This window comes from Mustela lutreola, chromosome 8, assembly GCF_030435805.1.
Source record: "Mustela lutreola isolate mMusLut2 chromosome 8, mMusLut2.pri, whole genome shotgun sequence".
Taxonomy (NCBI): Eukaryota; Metazoa; Chordata; class Mammalia; order Carnivora; family Mustelidae; genus Mustela; species Mustela lutreola.
This window is the reverse complement of record NC_081297.1, coordinates 59,870,552-59,893,419: the sequence shown is the minus strand read 5'-3', so window position 1 is coordinate 59,893,419 and position 22,868 is coordinate 59,870,552. Positions and strand designations below refer to the sequence as shown.

At 35.3% G+C, this 22,868-nt stretch overlaps 1 protein-coding gene and 1 pseudogene across 1 annotated transcript; both read left to right on the top strand.

The window, feature by feature from the left end:
* The first annotated feature begins 9,874 nt into the window (after positions 1 to 9,874).
* LOC131839752 (tetraspanin-3-like) lies at positions 9,875 to 11,090 on the top strand (annotated as a pseudogene).
* A 563-nt stretch (positions 11,091 to 11,653) lies between these two features.
* On the top strand, positions 11,654 to 12,592 carry LOC131837891 (olfactory receptor 2AP1-like). The gene has a single exon (XM_059183549.1). The coding sequence runs from the start codon at positions 11,654 to 11,656 to the stop codon at positions 12,590 to 12,592; it is 939 nt and encodes a 312-aa protein (XP_059039532.1).
* Positions 12,593 to 22,868: the final 10,276 nt, after the last annotated feature.

The window sequence follows — 22,868 nt, the reverse complement described above, 5'->3', positions numbered from 1 at the left end:
AATATCCCAGAGAAATTTAAAATCATCACAAATTTGCAATTTGTGATATTTATTTTAATTTTCATTTTCTGAAGTTTATATCCATTGAGCATAATGGGAGTTTGGGGTAGGAAATATCAGTGCCTTTAAATCTTTCTCCTTCAGTGGTCTTTTAATTGTTTAAGCTTAACTCACAATTCCAAATTAATGTTGCTAAATTCAGTGACCATCTGGTAAGACTATTGCAATGGTTTTCTTTTCTTTCCTTTTCTTTTCTTTTTAAAATAGATCTATTTATTTATTTGAAAGAGAAAGCACAGTGGGAGGGATAGAAGAAGAGTGAGAAAATCTCAAGTAGATTTCCCACTGAAGGTGGAGCCTGACATGGGGCTCAATCCCCTGACCTTAAAATCATGACCTGAGCAGAAATCAAGAGTCAGATGCTTGACTGACTGAGTCAGTCAGGTGTCCCTGGTTTTTTACTATTTGAATGTGATTCAAAAGTAGATTGTGAGGTCGTAAAATCAGTTTAGTAGTGAATGTGTATGTGTTTAATAAGCTAGCATAATAAAATCAAGAATAGAATAACAGTAATTTATGAAAAGAGTTTATGGAAACACCTGATACATAATAAACCCTATCTGAGTGTATGATAGTATTATTTTTAGAATAACATAAAATATAGATTAGACCCAATATATGAAAGAGTATGCTTTAGTAATGCATTTTTATGTTTAGAGTGAAATGTAAAATCAATTTCATCCTGTAAGATGCAAGATAATTTTTCATAAGATATTCACTTATTTCATATCTTATCTGACTTAAAATCCATGGCTTCTTTGGGGGAATTTATAATATAATTATTATGTTTCATATAATTTTCATATAGTTTTTTAGTATAGTTATATATATATTTCATATAGTTTTATAAATTGAATAAATGTATAAATTTAGTGTAAGTATAAATAAATTCATAAATTTAATGTAAGTCACAGAGCCACAATCTCCTTGAAGAGACTTTTTTCAAGCTTGTCATCCTCAATTTACAAATTTACATATAGTTTTATAAATTGAATATAAGTATAAATAAATTTATAAATTTAAGTCACAGAGCCACAAACTCCTTGAAGAGGCTTTTTGTCCAAGCTTGTCATCCTCAATTTACAAATTCATTTCTTCTTTAGAGTTCCAAAAGCTAATTAATAGTAATTATTATATGTGAAGAGATGAATAAAAGGACTTATTTGATGAGTTGTTTACCCACAAAATACTAAAATTGTTATCACTAACAATTCCAGAGTTTTCTTTGGACAAATATTTTCATCACTTTTTTTTTTTTTTTTTTATGGTGGTGATATAATTGTCTTTTTTAGTTGTATGAAAAAAAGGAATTTTTCTTAAGTTTAAAATTCCATAGATTTCTTTCATATATATGCCCCTATATTGTTATTTAGAAGACTTTCTGGAAATATTTCTTACAAATGTCTATAATTTTGAGTGTCGAAGGATGTCTTAAAAGGCCAAAACTGGTACCTCTAGTACCCCTAAAATAAGAATTGGTTAGATCTTACTTTATATGTCATCCAATCCTGTCACATATATGAGAGCTGAGGCAAGAAGAACAATTAACATTTTGATATTTCAATGTAGCTTAAGAAGTCTATCTGGTTTATCACAAGGGTGGTCAGGTCAAATTAGTGAATCCAGTCCAATGTATAATATTGCTTTATATTTATATTTAACATGCAGGAAATAACACAGCCCAAAGAGAGTTTTAATTGTGGTTAGGAGACAAAACCCAAGAGCAATTAATAAAAATGTAATTATATAATGAGGAAATAAAGCAAAATTCTCAATTGCCAAAATCAATGCTACAAAATGCACATAATACATGTTTATAATCTCGGACTACAAAATAATATTGATAGTGAGTGCTGTGGACTTTCAGGTAGTAGAGTGAATAAAATATACTTCAATGCTGATTAATTATGGTATGAAACCTACATATTTGATAGTCAGATAATCAATGTTTTGAATTCAGGACCCAATACTCAATAACTGTTTATCCCCCATGAACCATCATCTGTGCTACAGGCTTGTTGCAAAGTCCTGTGAGTTTCTATTGTGCTACCATAATTCACTATATTCAAAAAGGAGGAAATAGTGATGAATTACTGACCACTTAGCCTCTGGACTCCATATTTTGAGTCTTAGGGAAGGCAAAACCATTTTACATGGATAAAGTGAAGGCCAAACAGTATTTTACCAGACTCCCTTAGAGCTAGTTTGTGGGCTTGTACACTAAGCTTAACTAGTTCATCAAAATCAAAAGCTTCTGCACAGCAAAGGAAACAGTCAAGAAAACAAAGAGGCAACCCACAGAATGGGAGAAGACAGTACAGACAAAAGGCTGATATCCAGGATCTATAAAGAACTCCTCAAACTCAACACACACAAAACAGACAATCATATCAAAAAATGGACAGAAGATATGAACAGACACTTCTTCAATGAAGACATACAAATGGCTATCAGACACATGAAAAAATGTTCATCATCACTAGCCATCAGGGAGATTCAAATTAAAACTACATTGAGATATCAACTTACACCAGTCAGAATGGCCAAAATTAGCAAGACAGGAAACAACCTGTGTTGGAGGGGATATGGAGAAAGGGGAACCCTCTACTCTGTTGGTGGAAATGCAAGTTGGTGCAGTCTCTTTGAACAGTGTGGAGATTCCTCAAGAAATTAAAAATATAACTTCCCTATGACCCTGAAATTGCACTACTGAGTATTTACCCCAAAGATACAGATGCAGTGAAAAGAAGGGCCATCTGTACCCCAATGTTGATAGCAGCAATGGCCAAATGTGGAAAGAACCAAGATGTCCTTCAATGGATGAATGGATAAGGAAGATGTGGTCTATATACACTATGGAGTATGATGCTTCCATCAGAAAGGACGAATACCCAACTTTTGTAGCAACATGGACGGGACTGGAAGAGATTATGCTGAGTGAAATAAGTCAAGAAGAGAGAGTCAATCATCATATGATTTCACTTATTTGTGGATAATAGCAAATAGCATGGAGGACATGGGGAGTTAGAGAGGAGAAGGGAGTTGGGGGAAATTGGAAGTGGAGGTGATCCATGACAGACTATGGACTCTGAAAAACAATCTGAGGATTTTGAAGGGATGGGGGGGGTGGGAGGTTGGGGTACCCAGTGGTGGGTATTATAGAGGGCACAGATTGCAAATAGCACTGGGTGTGGTGCAAAAATAATGAATACTGTTATGCTGAAATAAACAAAAAATAAATTTAAAAAATTAAGCTAAAAAAAAAGTTTTCATCCTACACAAAAATAAATGCTGTAATTTTGTATTGTGATGAGTTTTATTCATTTGAGAGCGCTACAGAGACAGAGACAGAGAGAGCACAAGCAAGGGGAGAGGTAGAGGTAGAGGGAGAAGCAGACTCCCCACTAAGCCAGAGCCTGACACAGGACTTGACCCCAGGACCTGGAGATCATGATCTGAGCCAAAGGCAGCTGTCCAACCATCTGGGCCACCCAGGGACCCTCAATTTTTAAAATTTTAATGTGCACAAAATTCAAATGTGAATAAAGCAAATTCAAACAAGTGGTAGGAAAAAAGTAATCTTACTTTTAAAAAACTAAATGCATTTACATCAAGTAATATTTGATAGGGGAGCTAAGAGTACTCAATGGAGAAAAGACAGTCATTTCAATATTGTGCTAAGAAAATTAGATATTCACATGTAAAAGAATAAAACTAGACCTTTATCTTATACCACTCACAAAATTTAATCAGATTAAAACTTAACTGTAAGACCTGAGATTCACTTTGGTCATCCATAAAGGAACATATTCTAAAATTATATGAAAAAAAATTGACAACAATAAAGAGTAATGTATGGATTATAAATGGTAAAGTGGTTAAGAGATGGTGTAGGAATTTTCATGGACAAGTTTGCAAAAGGAGCTTAACTTTAAGTTGAAAAAGAAGCATGCTTTGTGTTTAGCAAGAGAACACAGACAGCAAAGGGCCAAAAGAAAGAAAAAGAGGCTGTTTGCATATTAACTGGTATTTTCTCTTTTTCTTATACACTTGTTTATAGACTGGGCTTTTATTTTATTTATTTATTTTTTAATTTACAGGTTTATGTTTTTAATGATTCTCAAGGTATTGATTTCTCTTCAGCATATTCCATACAATATATATGATCATTGTTGTGAATGGAATTGTATCCTCCTAGAGATAAGTTGAGCTCCTAATAATGGATAGGTGTGAATATGACTTTATTTGAAAACAGGGCATTTACACGTGTAATCAGTGATGATAAGGTTATGCTAGATTGGGGTGGGACATAAATCCAATGACTAGGGTCATTATTTAAGGTGAGATTCAGAGACACAAAGATATACAGATCTACAGGACTGACAGCCATGTCAAAATGGAGGCTGAATATGGAGAGATGCGACTGTAAGCCAGGAGTATTAAAGCTTGTTGGCCAGCACCAGAACCTAGAAGAAAAGCATGCAACAGATTTTTTCCTCAGACCCACCAGACTTTTGGCCTCCTGAACTGTGAAAGAATGAATTTCTGTGGTTTTAAGTCACTGGTTTGGGGTGATTTGTTATGGCAGCCCTAGGACAGCAATATGGTTGCCACAGCTTTTTAGTGATTAGGTGATTCTTCATGAGCTGTATGGTGGATGGGTAGGAAAATGGCCATGTCCTTTGCAATGTTACGCTACAGGTCCATTCAGCAGGCAAATGTCTGTTTATCATTCTTTGAATTTAGCTTAGTCCTGTGACTTGCTTTTGCAAAGAGATGCGACAGAGGAATATTGTGACAGTTCAGAGGGTAAGAATCAAGAAACCAAGAATGCATTCTCTCCCTGCTTCTTGAACCCCACAATTCACATGAGAACAAGCAAAGGTCAGTCAGCTGGAAGAGACAGCTATTGAAGCTGAGCTGATTCATCCCTCCTGAAGCCATTCTAGATGAGCTTACAGCTAGTTGATTCCCCAGGATGTGGGAGAACCATGTCCATATCAGCAGAACTGCCTAGCTGAACCATAGACTCATAAATAATAATATATGCTTGCTGTTGTAAGACACTAAATTTTGGGGATCTTTGTTATATAGAACTGGCAAAGTGATAAAAGATGCATGACTAATTCCAGATAAGTCCTGGTTAAGGATCACATTCGTCTTGACTCTAACTAAATTGTTCCTACTGTAAAGCACGGTGCAGAGAATGTTAACCACGTATTGTAACAGAGCCTACTTACCTTTTTTGTTACCCACGTGATGTATTGAAATCTCCCTGCTTTCATATATCTCTCTGAATAATAATTTCATTAACTCAAGATTCCAATATTGTTTTCCATTTTTTCTTGGACTTTTTTACATGGATCATATTTCCACTTACTTTCTGGATCTTATCACTACACTGATTTCAGCAGGAACTCTAGCTCCAGGTAGAAAATATTCTTAACCACACCATTAGTCCCCAGATACCACTACTCTCAGTATAGTCTCGATACATCACCTTTTAGAAAATAAAACCTGAATTTACTCACTGAGGTTTATGACCTAAAAAAAAAAAAAAAAGTGATTAAGAATAGCTATTTTAAAAAGAATAGTTATAAATAACATTTGCTGTGTGTGCTATATTTTAAAACTACAGAAAAAAATGGTAATGCTATGATGTTGAGTATTTTGGGAAAATATACAAAGGAAACAGAATATTGGAATAGCTTTTTGTTTATAATGCTTAATTGGAGAAATTAGAGTGGCAGTTGGTCAAAAAATCAGCCCTTTATTCCTTCTCCTTTTGGAAAACACCCACACGGTTGCAAAGCTTAATAATCCTTTCCCACTGAACTTATCTACTATGTGAGAGTATGGGGTCGGTTGCAAGGCAAGAATTAAAAGGGGTATGAGAAAATTTTAAGATTGGTGAGTTTATTTATTTTCTTGATAGTAGTGAAGTTTTCATAGGTTATGACATGTCTCAAAACTTATGGAACTATATATTTTAACCATGTAAAATTTATTATAAATCAACTATACCTCAATAAAACAGAGTATCTAATTTAGACATCTAATTTGGCTTAAATAAATCCTCAACAAATATTTACTCAGCAAAGATATCATGCTGTATATATATATATATATATATATATATATACCCTCTGATATATCATAAAGAAACTGGTAGTTGCCAAAAACTTGCACAGGCATACAGAAAAGCTAGTACATAAAGTCTTTCATTTAGTGGAGCTTACAGTTTAGTGAGGATGCTAGATGATAAGCACATAGCAAATAAAGAAATAACAAAATCTAAGAGTGGTGTGAACAACAACAAAAATATCTATTATGCATAAAATATCAAGCCAGCTAAGTGTTAGACAGTGATTGAGTAGTGATTATCTTGATAGTATGATCAGAGAAACTTCCCTTGAGACATGCCCAATTCTGAGATCTCGGTGACGTGAGGGAGTTAGTCATGTGATGTTTAGAGAAAGAACAGCCATTGCAAAGTCTTTGAATTGACTTTGAGTGGGCTTTGAGTTGACTTTAAGTGGGCATAGGAGACAAAGAAATCTCAAAAGATCCATTCACATAAACCAAAATGAGTAAGAAAAATAGTGGTAGATAAATTCTAAGAGCAATGGAATGACAAGAAAGGCTTGGCGGGGGATTTCAATCTGCTTATATGCTCTTGGTTTCTTTTTCTTCTTCTTTTTTTAAAAGATTTTATTTATTTATTTGACAGAGAGAGAGGTCACAAGTAGGCAGGGATGCAGGCAGAGAGAGGGGGAAGCAGAGAGCCCAATATGGGGCTCAATCCCAGGGTCCTGGGATCATGACCTGAGCCAAAGGCTTTAACCCACTGAGCCAACCAGGTGCCCCTTTGTTTCTTCTTTTTACCTATGTTTGTTGGGACAGAAAGCCAGGCATTCCAGAGTATTTTGAAGCAGACAAATTTTGATGAACCAAGGACCATTTCCCAGTGGGTCCTAAACCTTTATATTCTCTGATTTAGCCATGGAAGGAGCTCATTTGAAACTAGGGCAGAACCAATTCACCTGTTTGAGGTAGGAGAGGGTTGGTAATGGCTGCATTGAACTACAGATGTATAGTCTCTTTATTGTTTTGTCTGTTACCTTTCATATTTGCTTGTTGACACAACTGTGTACACATTATTTTTAAATAAAATATTGATTGATGTAAGCAAATGCAGGTAAAAATTTCACAATATGACAGTTTAGCATATGTACCTATTTTCAGGCAGAAAATGTTACACCACCCTTACAGAATAGAACTTAAAATAAATCAAATCACACTTTTCTCTGTTTTTCCATGATGCCCATTTCCACTTGTCATGGATTCAATGACAACAAATTCAACTTTCCTCCTAAATGCTTCTTAAACTAGCAAAGAGGTCCACCACAGAAGGAGGCAGAGGCTAAATATGAAAGTTATATACAATTCATTGTAGAGATAATTTTACTTTAGGAGAAGGTATTGATATGTGGAAAGGTTTTCCACACCCTTTTAGGTACAAATAAATCTTTCTTTTTTTTTTTTTTTTTTTTTTTTTTTTTTAGAAAAGAAAAGTTTCCTAGCAGTAAATCTTTTGAGTAAATATATCCTGTTTGGGTAAAGTATTTATTATTTGGTCATTTATTATTTGATCACATATGGTATATACATTATTTTTCTGGGAATAGCACTTATCTTTATTATAAAAGGTTTTTTCATTTTTTATTTTGCTGAAAGAAATTTGTTTGATATTAATTTTTCTTCTTATATACAAGTTCTCATTTTGTTCATTTTTTATTTAGTAGATGATGATGTCACTAATACATTAATGTTTTTGTTCTCATTTTTGGACTTGTTTATTTAATCAATAAAGTATTACTATTATGTGGGAATCTCTTACAAAGTCTTCATATTATCAAAAAATGAGTATAAGCAATGAAAATCTCAGGGTTTTAATGGTGTTTAGTGAATGCAATTGCTTGAATACTTTCTAAGTTAGAATTCTCAGTCTTAATAGGTAGGATCTCAAACTGGAAGATTAACAACAATATCTCCAAATTATCTGACACTAGCTATTCTCATGTAGAAACAGAATATCATTACCAATTATTCAAATCCCCAAATTTATTTCAACTTTTGGCAATATTTCAATTTAATGAGCTGTTTTGTCATAGTGGAAAGGTGTGCTCTGATATTTTTCTGCACATAAAATATTGTTGTAAAGCTCATTATTTGTGTGTAATTTTTATTTCCAACATTTATTTATTTGTACTCATTATGAAACAGTCAAGAAAATACTTTCAGACATAGATAGCCATTATTTCAACTAATACTTAAATTTACATTCTTAATAAATTAATCTAATTGTCCTTAACAAAACAGAATTTTTAATAACACTGATAAGCATATAGCACATTTTGCCTTTAAAATTTGTTTATATAGAGGTATTTAACAAAAGAAAAAATTTGTACAAAAGCACAAATTGATTGACGTTATATTAGGAACCCTGAAATTTTCTGGATATAATTCTAGACGATCAGTCTTCCTAACTTGGTAAAACTATTCTTTTGCTGTATGAAATCTTCTGGAGTTTTCACCTTGATAAGATTATATTATGTGTGACTATTACTAACTTATTACATAGTATGATATGAAAATATGTCAACATATGTAGTAAAACAGTAGTTGAAAATAATTTTATTTTTTGAGTGGACAAAAGCATTCTTAATAGAATTTCCTTGTGTCTGATGATGAAAAATATTAAGAGAATATCCTGAAGAACTGTATGGATAAGCTTAATTGGAACTTTTGTTTGCATAAAAAACATAGCCTTTAATAATATAGGGCTATGCCTCTAAAAAAATAAAAAATAAATTTACATTAAAATTTTTACCAAATATGTATAATTTTCTGGACTCTGTATAAAAGATGTACATAAATAAGACTTTATTTTTATGGGTAATCTATTTATGTTAAAGCTGGACAGATAAAGTGTATGTACTCGATATAACTGGAAAATAATTTGACTTTATGACCAAGTGTTATGTTGTGGTAAATTAGAATAAGAAGAGGAGAATCAATTATGGTTGATTGCAATCGTTAGATACAATTGTATGAAGAGCTGAGCTTGAGCTGACAATTAAGGAACTGTAATTTGTGGATGGGCAGTTCTTGCATATAGCAAAAAAGCACAATCAGTGAGATTATTTTGATTTAATGTTTTGCCAAGTACTGACTAATCCACATATCTACATTAAATGGTGATAGCATTTATTGAGCCCTTTCCATGATCAAAGAACTATAGGTAATATGAATTCCTAACACTTTTTTTGTCTTTTAGATTTTTTTAATTAACATATAATGTTTCAGGGGTACAGGTCTGTGTTTCATCTGTCTTACACAATTCACGCACTCACCACAGCACATAGCCTTGCCAGTGAATTCCTAACACTTCATTAAGAATTACGGAAAAGGGGTGCCAGGGTGGCTGACTTGGTTAAGCGTTTCCCTTCGGCTTAGATGGTGATCCCAGGATCTGGGGATGGACTCCTGCCTCAGGCTCCCTGCTTAGCAGAGAATCTGCTTCTTGCTCCTACTTTCTTTCTCTCACTTGCTCACTCTGTCATTCTCAAATAAATAAATAAAATCTTAAAAAAAAAAAAAAAAGATGAAGAAAAAGAATTAAGAGAAAAATCATCAGGCCTGGAGCCAGGGCTCTGCTACTGCAAGGAGGATACTGGGTGCAGGGAGTATTGCCACCTCACTAGGTGAGCACAGCCCTCTGGAAGAGCAGGGCCCCGGCAGCCGCAGCATCATGGGCCAGTGCAGCATCACTCCTCCAAGACTCTGCTGTTGTTTCTCAACCTTATCTTCTGGGGGCAGGTGATATTTTATACTATGTGGGAGCCTGTCTTTATCACTTATAATGACTGTGACCATTTCTTTGAAAATGTGTATGTATACTCTTGCCTGTGGTAGTGATCATAGCTGTAGGAGCCCTGCTTTTCATTATTGACCTAATTGGCTGCTGTGCCATTATCCGAGAAAGCCACTGTGGACTTGCCATGTTTGTCATCATCCTATGCTTGCTTTTTGTCACAGAAGTTGTTGTGGTTTTGGGATGTGCTTACAGAGCAAAGGTGGAAAGTGAGGTTGATCGCAGCATTCAGAAAGTATGTAAGACCTACAATGGAACAGAACCTGATGCTTCTAGCCGGACTCTTGATTATGTACAGAGACAGCTTCACTGTTGTGGAATTCACATCTAGTCAGGCTGGGAAAACACAGACTGGTTCAAAGAGACCAAAAACCAGAGTGTCCTTCGTAGCTGCAGCGGAGAGGCCCAGCAGCTGTAATGACAGTCTGGCCCACCCCTCTGACCTCTGTGCTAAGGGATGTGGGGCTCTAGTTGTGAAGAGGTTACTAGAAGTCATGATGCCTATTATCTGGGCAGCCCTGGCATTTGCAGCTATTCAGCTGCTGGGCATGTTGTGTGCCTGCATCATATTGTGCAGGAGTAGAGATCCTGCTTGTGAGCTTCTCCTCACCAGCAGAAGCTCATCTACTGTGCATAGTAGAAAACGCAAGCCTGAGCTTGTTGGTCCTGTTCTGATTTGGAAGGTGAATAGAGCAGGTCTATGCTGTTGGCAGCCTGAGTTTGTTTAATTAAAGCACACAGGTATTGGACAAAGCAGCTTGGCTCTTCAATGGGCTGCCCTACTTCCCTACCCACCTAGGACTTTCCTTTCCTCTATTCTAGCTGACTCTCCATGTCCCTAAGTTTTTTATTATAGCAGTATATGTTCTAATTTCAGAACCATTTGCAGTTTGCATAGTGTGGGAGAATCGAAGGCAGCCTAAGCTCCTTCCGCTACCTCCATGGAATAATGGGGCTGCTGTCAGAGTATCACCGGACCCTTTCAGTCTTCACGATGGAGAAGTCTTGGCCAAAGGTCTTTGCGGGGAAGCAAAGGAAGCTGCGGTTAAAGTTAACACCAGATGGTGCTCCTTGTCAGTGTCCTTTTAAATAACATATACTGTAGTGCAATAAGATAGCAACTGCACAAAATTGCTAACATAGATTTTAGAATCATAAAAAAAGAGAAATAATTCTAAGTTTAGACCTTCTGTAGGTGCACAGAATTATTATTCTAAATGAAAAAAATTGAAAGAAGAAAAAAATATAAAAGAACAAAAAGAAGAAAACAACCAATTTCAATTTTAATTCTGTAGTTCATACCTTAATTTATATTTACTTTATTTGCTAATAAATTGAGAGTTAAAAGGCTGATTTAAGAAATCTATTTAATCAAATAAAATCTACCCTCTAAATTTATTTTAGATTTGTCTATATGCATATGACATATAATATATATACACATATACAGAGTATGCACATGTATTCATAATAACTTAGAGGAAAAACAAAATAAAAGATTAGGAAGGAAAAGATAAATTAATGAAAAATATGGTGAGAGCAATTGAAAATGTTCCTAAGAAGCAAGGCCTTTGTTAATTATAAAGTAAAATAAGGAAATGTGTTAATCACTTCATGTCATTATTATTTTCTGTCTTAATTTGTCTGAAGTTAGTGATGAGAAACCAGACATCAGTGGTAGAATTCATTCTCCTTGGACTGACAAATGATGCTGAACTTCAAGCTGTGCTTTTCCTTTTTCTGCTGCTAACTTACGTCTTAAGCATCATGGGAAATTTGACCATCATCATTCTGACCCTGCTGGATTATCGACTCCAGACTCCTATGTATTTCTTCCTCCGGAATTTTTCTGTTTTGGAAATATCTTTTACCTCTGTCTTTGTCCCCAAAATGCTAGTCAATATTGGAACTGGAGATAAGACTATCTCCTTTGCTGGTTGTTTCACTCAGTACTTTTTTGCTATTCTTCTGGGAGCAACTGAATTTTATCTTTTAGCTGCCATGTCCTATGATCGCTACGTTGCCATTTGTAAACCCCTACATTATACAACCATAATGAGCAGGAGACTCTGCATTCAACTCATCCTGTGTTCCTGGTTCTCTGGTTTTTTGGTTGTCATTGTGCCACATGTATTGACTCTCCAGCTGCCTTTCTGTGCATCCAATGTCATCAATCATTATTGCTGTGACTATACTGTGTTGTTGCATCTGTCCTGTTCAGACACCCATTTCATAGAAGTGATAGAGTTTATCTCTGTTGGAATCACTCTCCTCTTCACCTTGGTATTAGTGGTTCTTTCCTACATGTACATAATCAGGACAATTCTGAGAATCCCTTCGGTTCAACAAAGAAAAAAAGCTTTTTCTACGTGTTTCTCTCACATGATTGTGGTCTCACTTTCTTATGGAAGTTGTATCTTTATGTACATAAATCCTTCTGTTGAGGATGCAGAAACTTTTAATAAGGGAGTGGCTGTCTTAAATACCTCAGTTGCTCCTCTGTTGAACCCTTTCATCTATACCCTAAGAAACAAGCAAGTGAAAATAGCCTTCAAAGATATGGTCAGCAAGATAACAGTGTTTTCAAGAAGGTGAAACTAACTGAGGTTCATAACAATAATAAATAATAAATAAAGGTTTGAAGGACTTTAGATGTATATTGTTATAACATTAAAGTGCTTGTTATTATATATTATCAATACTGTTTACTGAACACCAAAACAGTAAAACTATTTATTTAATGAAACCTGTTGTGCCATCAGTGTATTTCTTAAAATTTTACAAGCCTGTAAGAAGGTATATGTGTGTGTGTGTCCTTTTATACTTTTGTGCTACTTTTCTTTATTTGTACCTTATTTTAAAGAAAAGATTTGGGAGAATTGTGAATATGACTTCTAATAGTGTGTTTTTTACAACAGAGCTTTTCCTATCTTATCCACTGCCATATAGCATTCAATCTCTGTATTTGGTAATTGAATAATCAAATAAACACCCAGGGGAAATCTACTTTAGTTTGCTAATAACAGTTTAAATAATATATTAGTGAATTAAAGTTAATTTTCAAGTTATATTTTTCAGATTTAAATTTAGTGTTTCCACAATAATCAGTTACTTAGAACTTAGGCTACTCAAAGTTTGAGATAAAGAAAATTCTGAAGAAGGGAAAATCAATATATGTTTGTTTTCTAACTGATAGGAAAATGATTAATAATGATTTATACACACTTTAACCTCAAGTGAATCCAGGAAAGAGGTAAAGGAATGATTCTAATTTAGGTTAATTAGCACTATATCATTATAGTAAATGCATACAAATTTAGTGTTGTGCCTAGTCATTGTTCTGGTTCTCTTTTAGAAGCATATGGAATAAAGCTATATTAATAGTATCTACGGTGTTAATAGTTTTATAAGCTTAAATCATATTTTCCCTAAATTTCATACTAAACTTTAATTTTTTTAAAATATTTTATTTATTTATTTGATAGAGATCACAAGTAGGCAGAGAGGCAAGCAGAGGGAGACGAGGAAGCAGGCCCCCTTCCGAGCAGAGAGCCCAATGCAGGGCTCGATCCCAAGACCCTGAAACCATGACCTGAGCCGAAAGCAAAGGCTTAACCCACTGAGCCACCAGGCGCCCCAAACTTTAAATTTTGATAATCTAATATCCTCAGGCAGCATGTGCATCACAACCTGATATTTCCTGAACACTTTTTTGTCCATATTAATTTTTCAGGAAGCATGAGCCAGACGCATATAGTATGGGTAATTTTAAAATGTAAAGAAGCCAAAAAGAAAATAAAGAAGCTAGAGATGTTTCTACTTCAATCTCTTCAATATATAGATGAAGAAAATTGAGTCCTAGAGATATTAACAAACTTTCATTAAAGCATATAGTTAAGTTTGCACTCTTGAAGTCTTTACTCATCCGTCTAATAGTGCAAAATCTACTAAGTTGCAGAGATACTAAAAGAGAACCCTGGGAAACCATGGAGGAGAAAGATGATTGAAAATGTAGAACTTGTTAAGTCATATACACCTTGTCATAATTTCATCAGTAAAAACACCTACAGGCCAGACACATAGCTGATGTTAACAAGTGAGTAAGTTTGATACTTCTTTAGTTTTTTAGATTGACGGGTAACTGACTCATTTGTTCCCTTGATTATTTGTTTTCTACATCATCAGTAGTACATCAATCATAGTCCCCCAAAACATTAAGTCAGATTATGGTGGTTGTTCAATTTGAAAAGACAATCAAACAATAATATGTAGCTGAACACTATTTGCCAGAAGTAATTATTTTTAAAACAGATAAAATTCCATTAATCCATGATTCAATTAAAATACAAAAGTAAATCAACACACCAACCAAGCAAAAATCTAGGAATATTGTGCTGAAGTAGTTGAGAATCTGCAGAGGATAGTTAAAAAAAAAAAAAAAAAAAGTCAATCAGGTAGAGGAATCATAATATCCAGAGGAATAAGAGGGAGTAATAATTGCATCTCTTAAATTAATTAGAATCTGAATTTGAGTTCAGGCTGTTTAGTTTTGCTTTTCTTTGTCTTGTTTCTTTCTTTCTTTCTTTCTTTCTTTCTTTCTTTCTTTCTTTCTTCCTTTCTTTCTTTCTTTATTTTTTTAAGATTTTATTTATTTGACACAGAGAGATCACAAGTAGGCAGAGAGGCAGGCAGAGAGAGAGAGGAGGAAGCAGGCTCCCTGCTGAGCAGAGAGCCCGATGCGGGACTCGATCCCAGGACCCTGAGATCATGACCTGAGCAGAAGGCAGCGGCTTAACCCACTGAGCCACCCAGGTGCCCATTTCTTTATTTATTTTTACAATTTTATGCAACTTACAATTTATGCACAACAAAGTACATCCAATAAAGTTTATAATTTGAGATTTGATACATGTACACACAACTGAAACCATTACCAAAATCAAAATAATGAACTTCAAAAAGTTTCTTTAGGCATTCTGGCAATATATCTCTGGAGGCTTTTAATATTTCAACTTGGCCAGGCTTTAATGTTTCAACTTGGCCAGGCTGAGTTATTTTTCTAGGATTTCCCTTCCCTGTTTGTTTCCTGTTACAGTGGGCCACCAGAGAGATTATTTGGGATATTTGGAGAATGCAGTAAAGCAGAAACCATTTTGTAGCTCACAGATTGTTCATTTGCTGGTTTATTTTGTTGGTAGGAGACAGCTGGGTTTATTTTGTTGGTAATTCTTCCCTTTACACCTGCATCTTTTTCATTTTTTTCAACTCCAGATCCGTTATCTATGTTTAGCTCCATGGCAAAGTTCCCAAGCTTTTATAGGATACCAGTAAACCTGAGATCAGAGGCACCAAGAGCTAACCCAGGTTTCAGTTCTTCCTCATGTGATTCTGCCCAAGTTAGACACAGATTTTATATTGACCACAAAAATGAACTCAAAATGGAGGGTGGTCCTATATGTACAAGACAAAACTTTAAAACTTCTCAAGATAGCATAGAGAAAACCCAGATGACTCTGGGTTTAGCAGTGATCTTTTAGATACAACACCAAAGGCATAATCTATGAAAGAAATAATGGATAAGCTGGAGTTCATTAAAATTAAGAATTTCTGCTCTGCAAAAGACAATGAGAGGACAAGCCACACTGGGAGACAATGAGAAAACAATTTAAAAATGTTGTCAACTCAAATACACAAAAACTCTTAGAATTCAACAATGTAGAAATGAGCAACAAGATTAAAAAATTGGCCAAAGATCCAGACACTCCCATTACCCATGATGATATAAAGATGGCAATTAAGCACATGAGAAGATGATCAACATCATGTATAATCACTGAAATGTAAATTAAAAGGAAAAGGAGAAATCACTGCATACATATTAAAATGGTGCATTCTGGAACATGACAACACCCAATGTTCATGAACGTGGAGCAAAAGAAACTCATTTGTTGCTGGTAGAATACAAAATGGTACTGCAACTTTGGAAGACAGTTTGATGATTTCTTAGAAAATTAAATATACTCTTACCATACAATCCAGCAATCACCCATCTTGGTATTTGCCCAAAGGAAATGGAAACATGTCCACACAAAACCTGCACACATATCATTATAGGAGTTTTATTCATAATTACCCAAACGTAAAAGCAGCTAAGATACCCTTTAGAAGGTCAATGGATAAACTATGATATCTCTAAAAATAGATTTTCATCAAGAGATGAAAAGACAGAGGAAACTTATGTGCATGTCACTAAGTGAAAAAAGCCAATTTGAAAACTACATTTTTTTACATCATTGATTTTTATTTATTTATTTATTTATCAATTTTATATTTTTATTATTTATTATTATTTTTTTAAACATATATTTTTATCCTCAGGGGTACAGGTCTGTGAATTGCCAGGTTTACACACTTCACAGCACTCACCAAAGCACATACCCTCCCCAATGTCCATAATCCCACCCCCTTCTCCCAACTCCCCTCCCCCCAGCAACCCTCAATTTGTTTTGTGAGATTAAGAGTCACTTATGGTTTGTCTCCCTCCCAATCACATCTTGTTTCATTGATTCTTCTCCTACACACTTAAGCCCCCATGTTGCATCACCACTTCCTCATATTAGGGAGATCATATGATAGTTGTCTTTCTCTGCTGGACTAATTTCACTAAGCATGATACCCTCTAGTTCCATCCGTGTTGTCGCACATGGCAAGATTTCATTTCTTTTGATGGCTGCATAGTATTCCATTGTGTATATATACCACATCTTCTTGATCCATTCATCTGTTGATGGACATCTAGGTTCTTTCCATAGTTTGGCTATTGTGGACATTGCTGCTATAAACATTCGGGTGCACATGCCCATTTGGATCACTACGTTTGTATCTTTAGGGTAAATATCCAGTAGTGCAATTGCTGGGTCATAGGGCAGTTCTATTTTCAACATTTTGAGGAACCTCCATGCTGTTTTACAGAGTGGTTGCACCAGCTTGCATTCCCACCAACAGTGAAGGAGGGTTCCCCTTTCTCCACACCCTCGCCAGCATCTGTCATTTCCTGACTTGATAATTTTAACCATTCCTACTGGTGTGAGATGATATCTCATTGTGGTTTTGATTTGTATTTCCCTGATGCCAAGTGATGTGGAGCACTTTTTCATGTGTCTGTTGGCCATCTGGATGTCCTCTTTGCAGAAATGTCTGTTCATGTCTTCTGCCCATTTCTTGATTGGATTATTTGTTCTTTTGGTGTTTAATTTGCTAAGTTCTTTATAGATTTTGGACACTAGCCCTTTATCTGATATGTTATTTGCATATATCTTCTCCCATTCTGTCAGTTGTCTTTTGGTTTTGTTAACTGTTTCCTTTGCTGTGCAAAAGCTTTTGATCTTGATGAAATCCCAATAGTTATTTTTTTAAAATTTATTTATTTATTTTCAGCATAACAGTATTCATTATTTTTTCCCCACACCCAGTGCTTCATGCAATCCGTGCCCTCTATAATACCCACCACCTGGTACCCTGAACTCCAACCCACCTTGCTACTTCAAACCCCTCAGATTGTTTTTCAGAGACAATAGTCTCTCATGATTCACCTCCCCTTCCAATTTACCCCAACTCCCTTCTCCTCTCTAACACCCCTTGTTCTCCATGATATTTGTTATGATCCAAAAATAAGTGAAAACATATGATAATTGACTCTCTCTGCTTGACTTATTTCACTCAGCATCTTCTCTTCCAGTCCGGTCCATCTTGCTACAAAAGTTGGGTATTCATCCTTTCTGATGGAGGCATAATACTCCATAGTGTATATGAACCACATTTTCCTTATCCATTCATCCGTTGAAGGGCATCTTGGTTCTTCGATAGTTTGGAAACCATGGACATTGCTGCTATAAAGATTGGGGTACATATGGCCCTTCTTTTCACTACATCTGTATCTTTGGGGTAAATACCCAAGAGTGTTAATTTTTGCCCTTGCTTCACTTGCCTTTTGTGATGTTCCTAGGAAGATGTTGCTGCAGCTGAGGTCGAACAGGTTGCTGCCTTTGTTCTCCTCAAGGGTTTTGATGGATTCCTTTCTCACATTGAGCTCCTTCATCCATTTTGAGTCTATTTTCATGTGTGGTGTAAGAAAATGGTCCAATTTCATTTTTCTGCATGTGGCTGTCCAATTTACCCAACACCATTTATTGAAGAGACTGTCTTTTATCCATTGGACATACTTTCCTGCTTTCTCGAAGATTAATTGACCATAGAGTTGAGGGTCTATTTCTGGGGTCTCTATTCTGTTCCATTGATCTATGTGTCTGTTTTTGGGCCAGTGCCATGCTGTCTTGAAGATGACAGCTTTGTAATAGAGCTTGAAGTCCGGAACTGTGATGCCACTAACTTTGGCTTTCTTTTTCAATATTCCTTTTGCTATTCGAGGTCTTTTCTGATTCCATATAAATTTTAGGATTTTTTGTTCCATTTCTTTGAAAAAAATGGATGGTATTTTGATAGGAATTGCATTAAATGTGTAAATTGCTTTAGGTAGCATAGACATTTACACAATATTTACTTTCCCAATCCAGGAGCATGGAACATTTTAACATTTCTTTGTGTCCTCCTCAATTTCTTTCATGAGTACTTTATAGTTCTCTGAGTATAGATTCTTTGCCTCTTTGGTTAGGTTTATTCCTAGGTATCTTATAGTTTTGCGTGCAATTGTAAATGGGATTGACTCCTTAGCTTCTCTTTCTTCTGTCTTGTTGTGGGTGTAGAGAAATGCAGCTGATTTCTGTGTATTAATTTTATATCCTGACACTTTACTGAAGTTCTGTACAAGTTCTAGCAGTTTTGGAGTGGAGTCTTTTGGGTTTTCCACATATAGTGTCATATAATTTGTGAAGAGTGATAATTTGACTTCTTCTTTGCCGATTTGGATGCCTTTAATTTCCTTTTGTTGTCTGATTGCTGAGGCTAGGACTTCTAGTACTATGTTCAATAGCAGTGGTGATAATGGACATTCCTGCCATGTTCCTGACCTTAGCGGAAAAGCTTTCAGTTTTTCTCCATTGAGAATGATATTTGCAGTGGGTTTTTCATAGATGGCTTTGATGATATTGAGGTATGTGCCCTCTATCCCTACCCTTTGAAGAGTTTTGATCAAGAAGGGATACTGTACTTTGTCAAATACTTTTACAGCATCTATGGAGAGTATCATATGGTTCTTTTTCTTTCTTTTATTAATTTGTTGTATCACATTGATTCATTTTTGGATGTTGAACCAACCTTGCAGCCCTGGAATAAATCCCACTTGGTCGTGGTGAATGATCCTTTTAATGTACTGTTGAATCCTATTGGCTAGTATTTTTGTGAGAATTTTCGCATCTGTGTTCATCATGGGTATTGGTCTGTAGTTCTCTTTTTTGCTGGGATCCTTGTCTGGTTTTGGGATCAAGGTGATGCTGGCCTCATAAAATGAGTTTGGAAGTTTTCCTTCCATTTCTGTTTTTTGGAACAGTTTCAGGAGAATAGGAATTAGTTCTTCTTTAAATGTTTGTTAGAATTCTCCCGGGAAGCCATCTTGCCCCGGGCTTTTGTTTCTTTGGAGATTTTTTTTTTAATATTTTATTTATTTATTTGAGAGACAGAGATCACAAGTAGGCACAGAAGCAGTCAGAGAGAGAGAGAGAGAGGGAAGCAGGCTCCCGCTGAACAGAGAGCCAGATGTGGGGCTTGATCCCAGGACCCTGAGATCGTGACCTGAGCTGAAGGCAGAGGCTTAAACGCTGAGCCACCAAGGTGCCCCTCTTTGGAGATTTTTGATGACTGTTTCAATCTCCTTACTGGTTATGGGTCTGTTCAGGCTTTCTATTTCTTCCTGGTTCAGTGGTGGTAGTTTATACATCTCTAGGAATGCATCCATTTCTTCCAGATTGTCAAATTTGTTGGTGTAAAGTTGCTCATAGTATGTTCTTATAATTGTTTGTATTTCTTTGGTGTTAGTTGTGATCTCTCCTCTTTCATTCATGATTTTATTTATTTGGGTCATTTCTCCTTTCTTTTTGATAAGTCTGGCCAGGAGTTTATCAATCTTATTTATTCTTTCAAAGAACCAGCTCCAGTTTCGTTAATTTGTTCTATTGTTTTTTGTTTCTATTTCATTGATTTTTGCTCTGATCTTCATGATTTCTCTTATCCTGCTCTGTTTAGGTTTTCTTTCTTGTTCTTTCTCCAGCTCCTTTAGGTGTAGGGTTAGATTGTGTACCTGAGACCTTTCTTGTTTCTTGAGAAAGGCTTGTACCACTATATATTTTCCTCTCAGGAGGGGAGTGTCTTTGCTGTGTTCCAAAGATTTGAACCATTGTGTTCTCATCAGTATTTGTTTCCATGATTTTTTTAAATTCTTCTTTCATTTCCTGGTTGACCCATTCATTCTTCAGAAGGATGCTGTTTAGTCTCCATGTATTTGGGTTCTTTCCAAATTTCCTCTTGTGATTGAGTTCCAGCTTCAGAGCATTGTAGTCTGAAAATATGCAGGGAATGATCCCAGTATTTGAAACCGGCTGAGACCTGATTTAGGACGGAGGATGTGGTCTATTCTGGAGAATGTTCCATGTGCAAGAGAGAAGAATGTGTATTCTATTGTTTTGGGATGAAATGTTTGGAATATATCTGTGATGTCCATCTTGTCCAGTATGTCGTTTAAGGCCTTTATTTCCAGTGTGTCGTTTAAGGCCTTTCTTGCTTTTTTGCTTGGATGATCTGTCCATTTCAGTGAGGGGAGTGTTAAAGTCCCCTACTATTATTGTATTATTGTTGATGTGTTTCTTTGATTTTGTTATTAATTGGTTTATATAGTTGGCTGCTCCCACGTTGGGGGCATAGACATTTAAAATTGTTAGATCTTCTTGATGGACAGACCCTTTGAGTATGATATAGTGTCCTTCCTCATCTCTTATTATAGTCTTTGGCTTAAAATCTAATTGATCTGATATAAGGATTGCCACCCCAGCTTTCTTCTGATGTCCATTAGCATGGTAAATTGTGTTCCACCCCCTCACCTTAAATCTGGATGTGTCCTCGGGCCTAAAATGCGTTTCTTATAGGCAATATGTAGATTTTTTTTTTTTTTATCCATTTTGATACCGTGTGTCTTTTGACTGGGGCATTTAGCCCATTAACATTCAGGGTAACTATTGAGAGATATGAATTTAGTGCAATTGTATTGCCTGTAAAATGACTGTTACTGTATATTGCCTCTGTTCCTTTCTGATCTACTACTTTTAGGATCTCTCTTTACTTAGAGGACCCCTTTCAATATTTCCTGTAGAGCTGTTTGGGTGTTTGCAAATTCTTTCAGTTTTTGTTTGTCCTGGAAGCTTTTAATCTCTCCTTCTATTTTCAATGATAGTCTAGCTGGATATAGTATTCTTGACTGCATGTTTTTCTCGTTTAGTGCTCTGAAAATATCATGCCACCTCTTTCTGGTCTGCCAGGTCTCTTTGGATAAGTCTGCTGCCAATCTAATATTTTTACCATTGTATGTTACAGCCTTCTTTTCCCAGGCTGCTTTCAGGATTTTTTCTTTGTCATTAAGACTTGTATATTTTACTATTAGGTGACGGGGTATGGACCTATTCTTGCTGATAATGAGGGTGGTTCTCTGCACCTCCTGGATTTTGACGCTTGTTCCCTTTGCCATATTAGGGAAATTCTCTCCAATATTTCTCTCCAATATACCTTCTGCTCCCCTCTCTCTTTCTTCTTCTTCTGGAAACCCAATTATTCTAATGTTGTTTCATATTGTGGTGTCACTTATCTCTCGAATTCTCCCCTCGTGGTCCAGTAGCTGTTTGTCCCTCTTTTGCTCAGCTTCTTTATTCTCTGTCATTTGTTTTTCTATATCATTAATTCTTTCTTCTGCCTCATTTATCCTAGCAGTTAGAGCCTCCATTTTTGATTGCACCTCATTAAATTTTTTTTTTTATTTCAACTTGGTTAGATTTTAGTTCTTTTATTTCTACAGAAAGGGCTTTTATATCTCCCGAGAGGGTTTCTCTAATATCTTCCATGCTTTTTTCGAGCCTAGCTAGAACCTTGAGAATCGTTATTCTCAACTCTAGATCTGACATATTACCAATGTCTGTACTGATTAGGTCCCTAGCGTTCGGTACTGCCCCTTGTTCTTTTTTTTTTTTTCCTGTGGTGAGTTTTTCCACCTTGCCATTTTGTCCAGATAAGAGTATATGAAGGAGCAAGTAAAATACTAAAAAGGTGGCAAAGACCCCAGGAGAATATGCTTTAACCAAATCAGAAGAGATCCCAAATCGAGGTGGGGAGATAGGGGATAAAAAGAGCTTCAGGAGAAAAAAAAAATTTAAAAAAAAAAAAAAGAAAATGAATAAAGAAAAAATATAAAACAGAAATATATATATATATATATATGTATATATATATATCTAATATATACATATATTAGATATATATTAGATATATATATATCTAATATATACATATATATATATTAGATAAACTAATTAAAATACGTTAAAACAGAAACAGGTAAAAACACACATAGTATTCTATAGAAAACATATTTAAATGAATCAGAGAGTTGCTAAATAAACAACAAGGATGTGAAAAAAGTACCAAAATTCCAATATTGGGAGTTAGATTGTCTGTTTCAGTGTTATTAATATTGACCATAAAAGACTCCTGATAAAAATCACTACTTTTAGAATCCTACGAAATGTAATACTTTGTTGGAAATAACTATTTTCACTTCCTGTTCAAGCAATAAAAAATAAATTAAACAGTAAGAAAACATTTTTCTTTTCAGGTTATTGTGTCTGAAGTATAAGAGAAACATATACAGCATAAATAA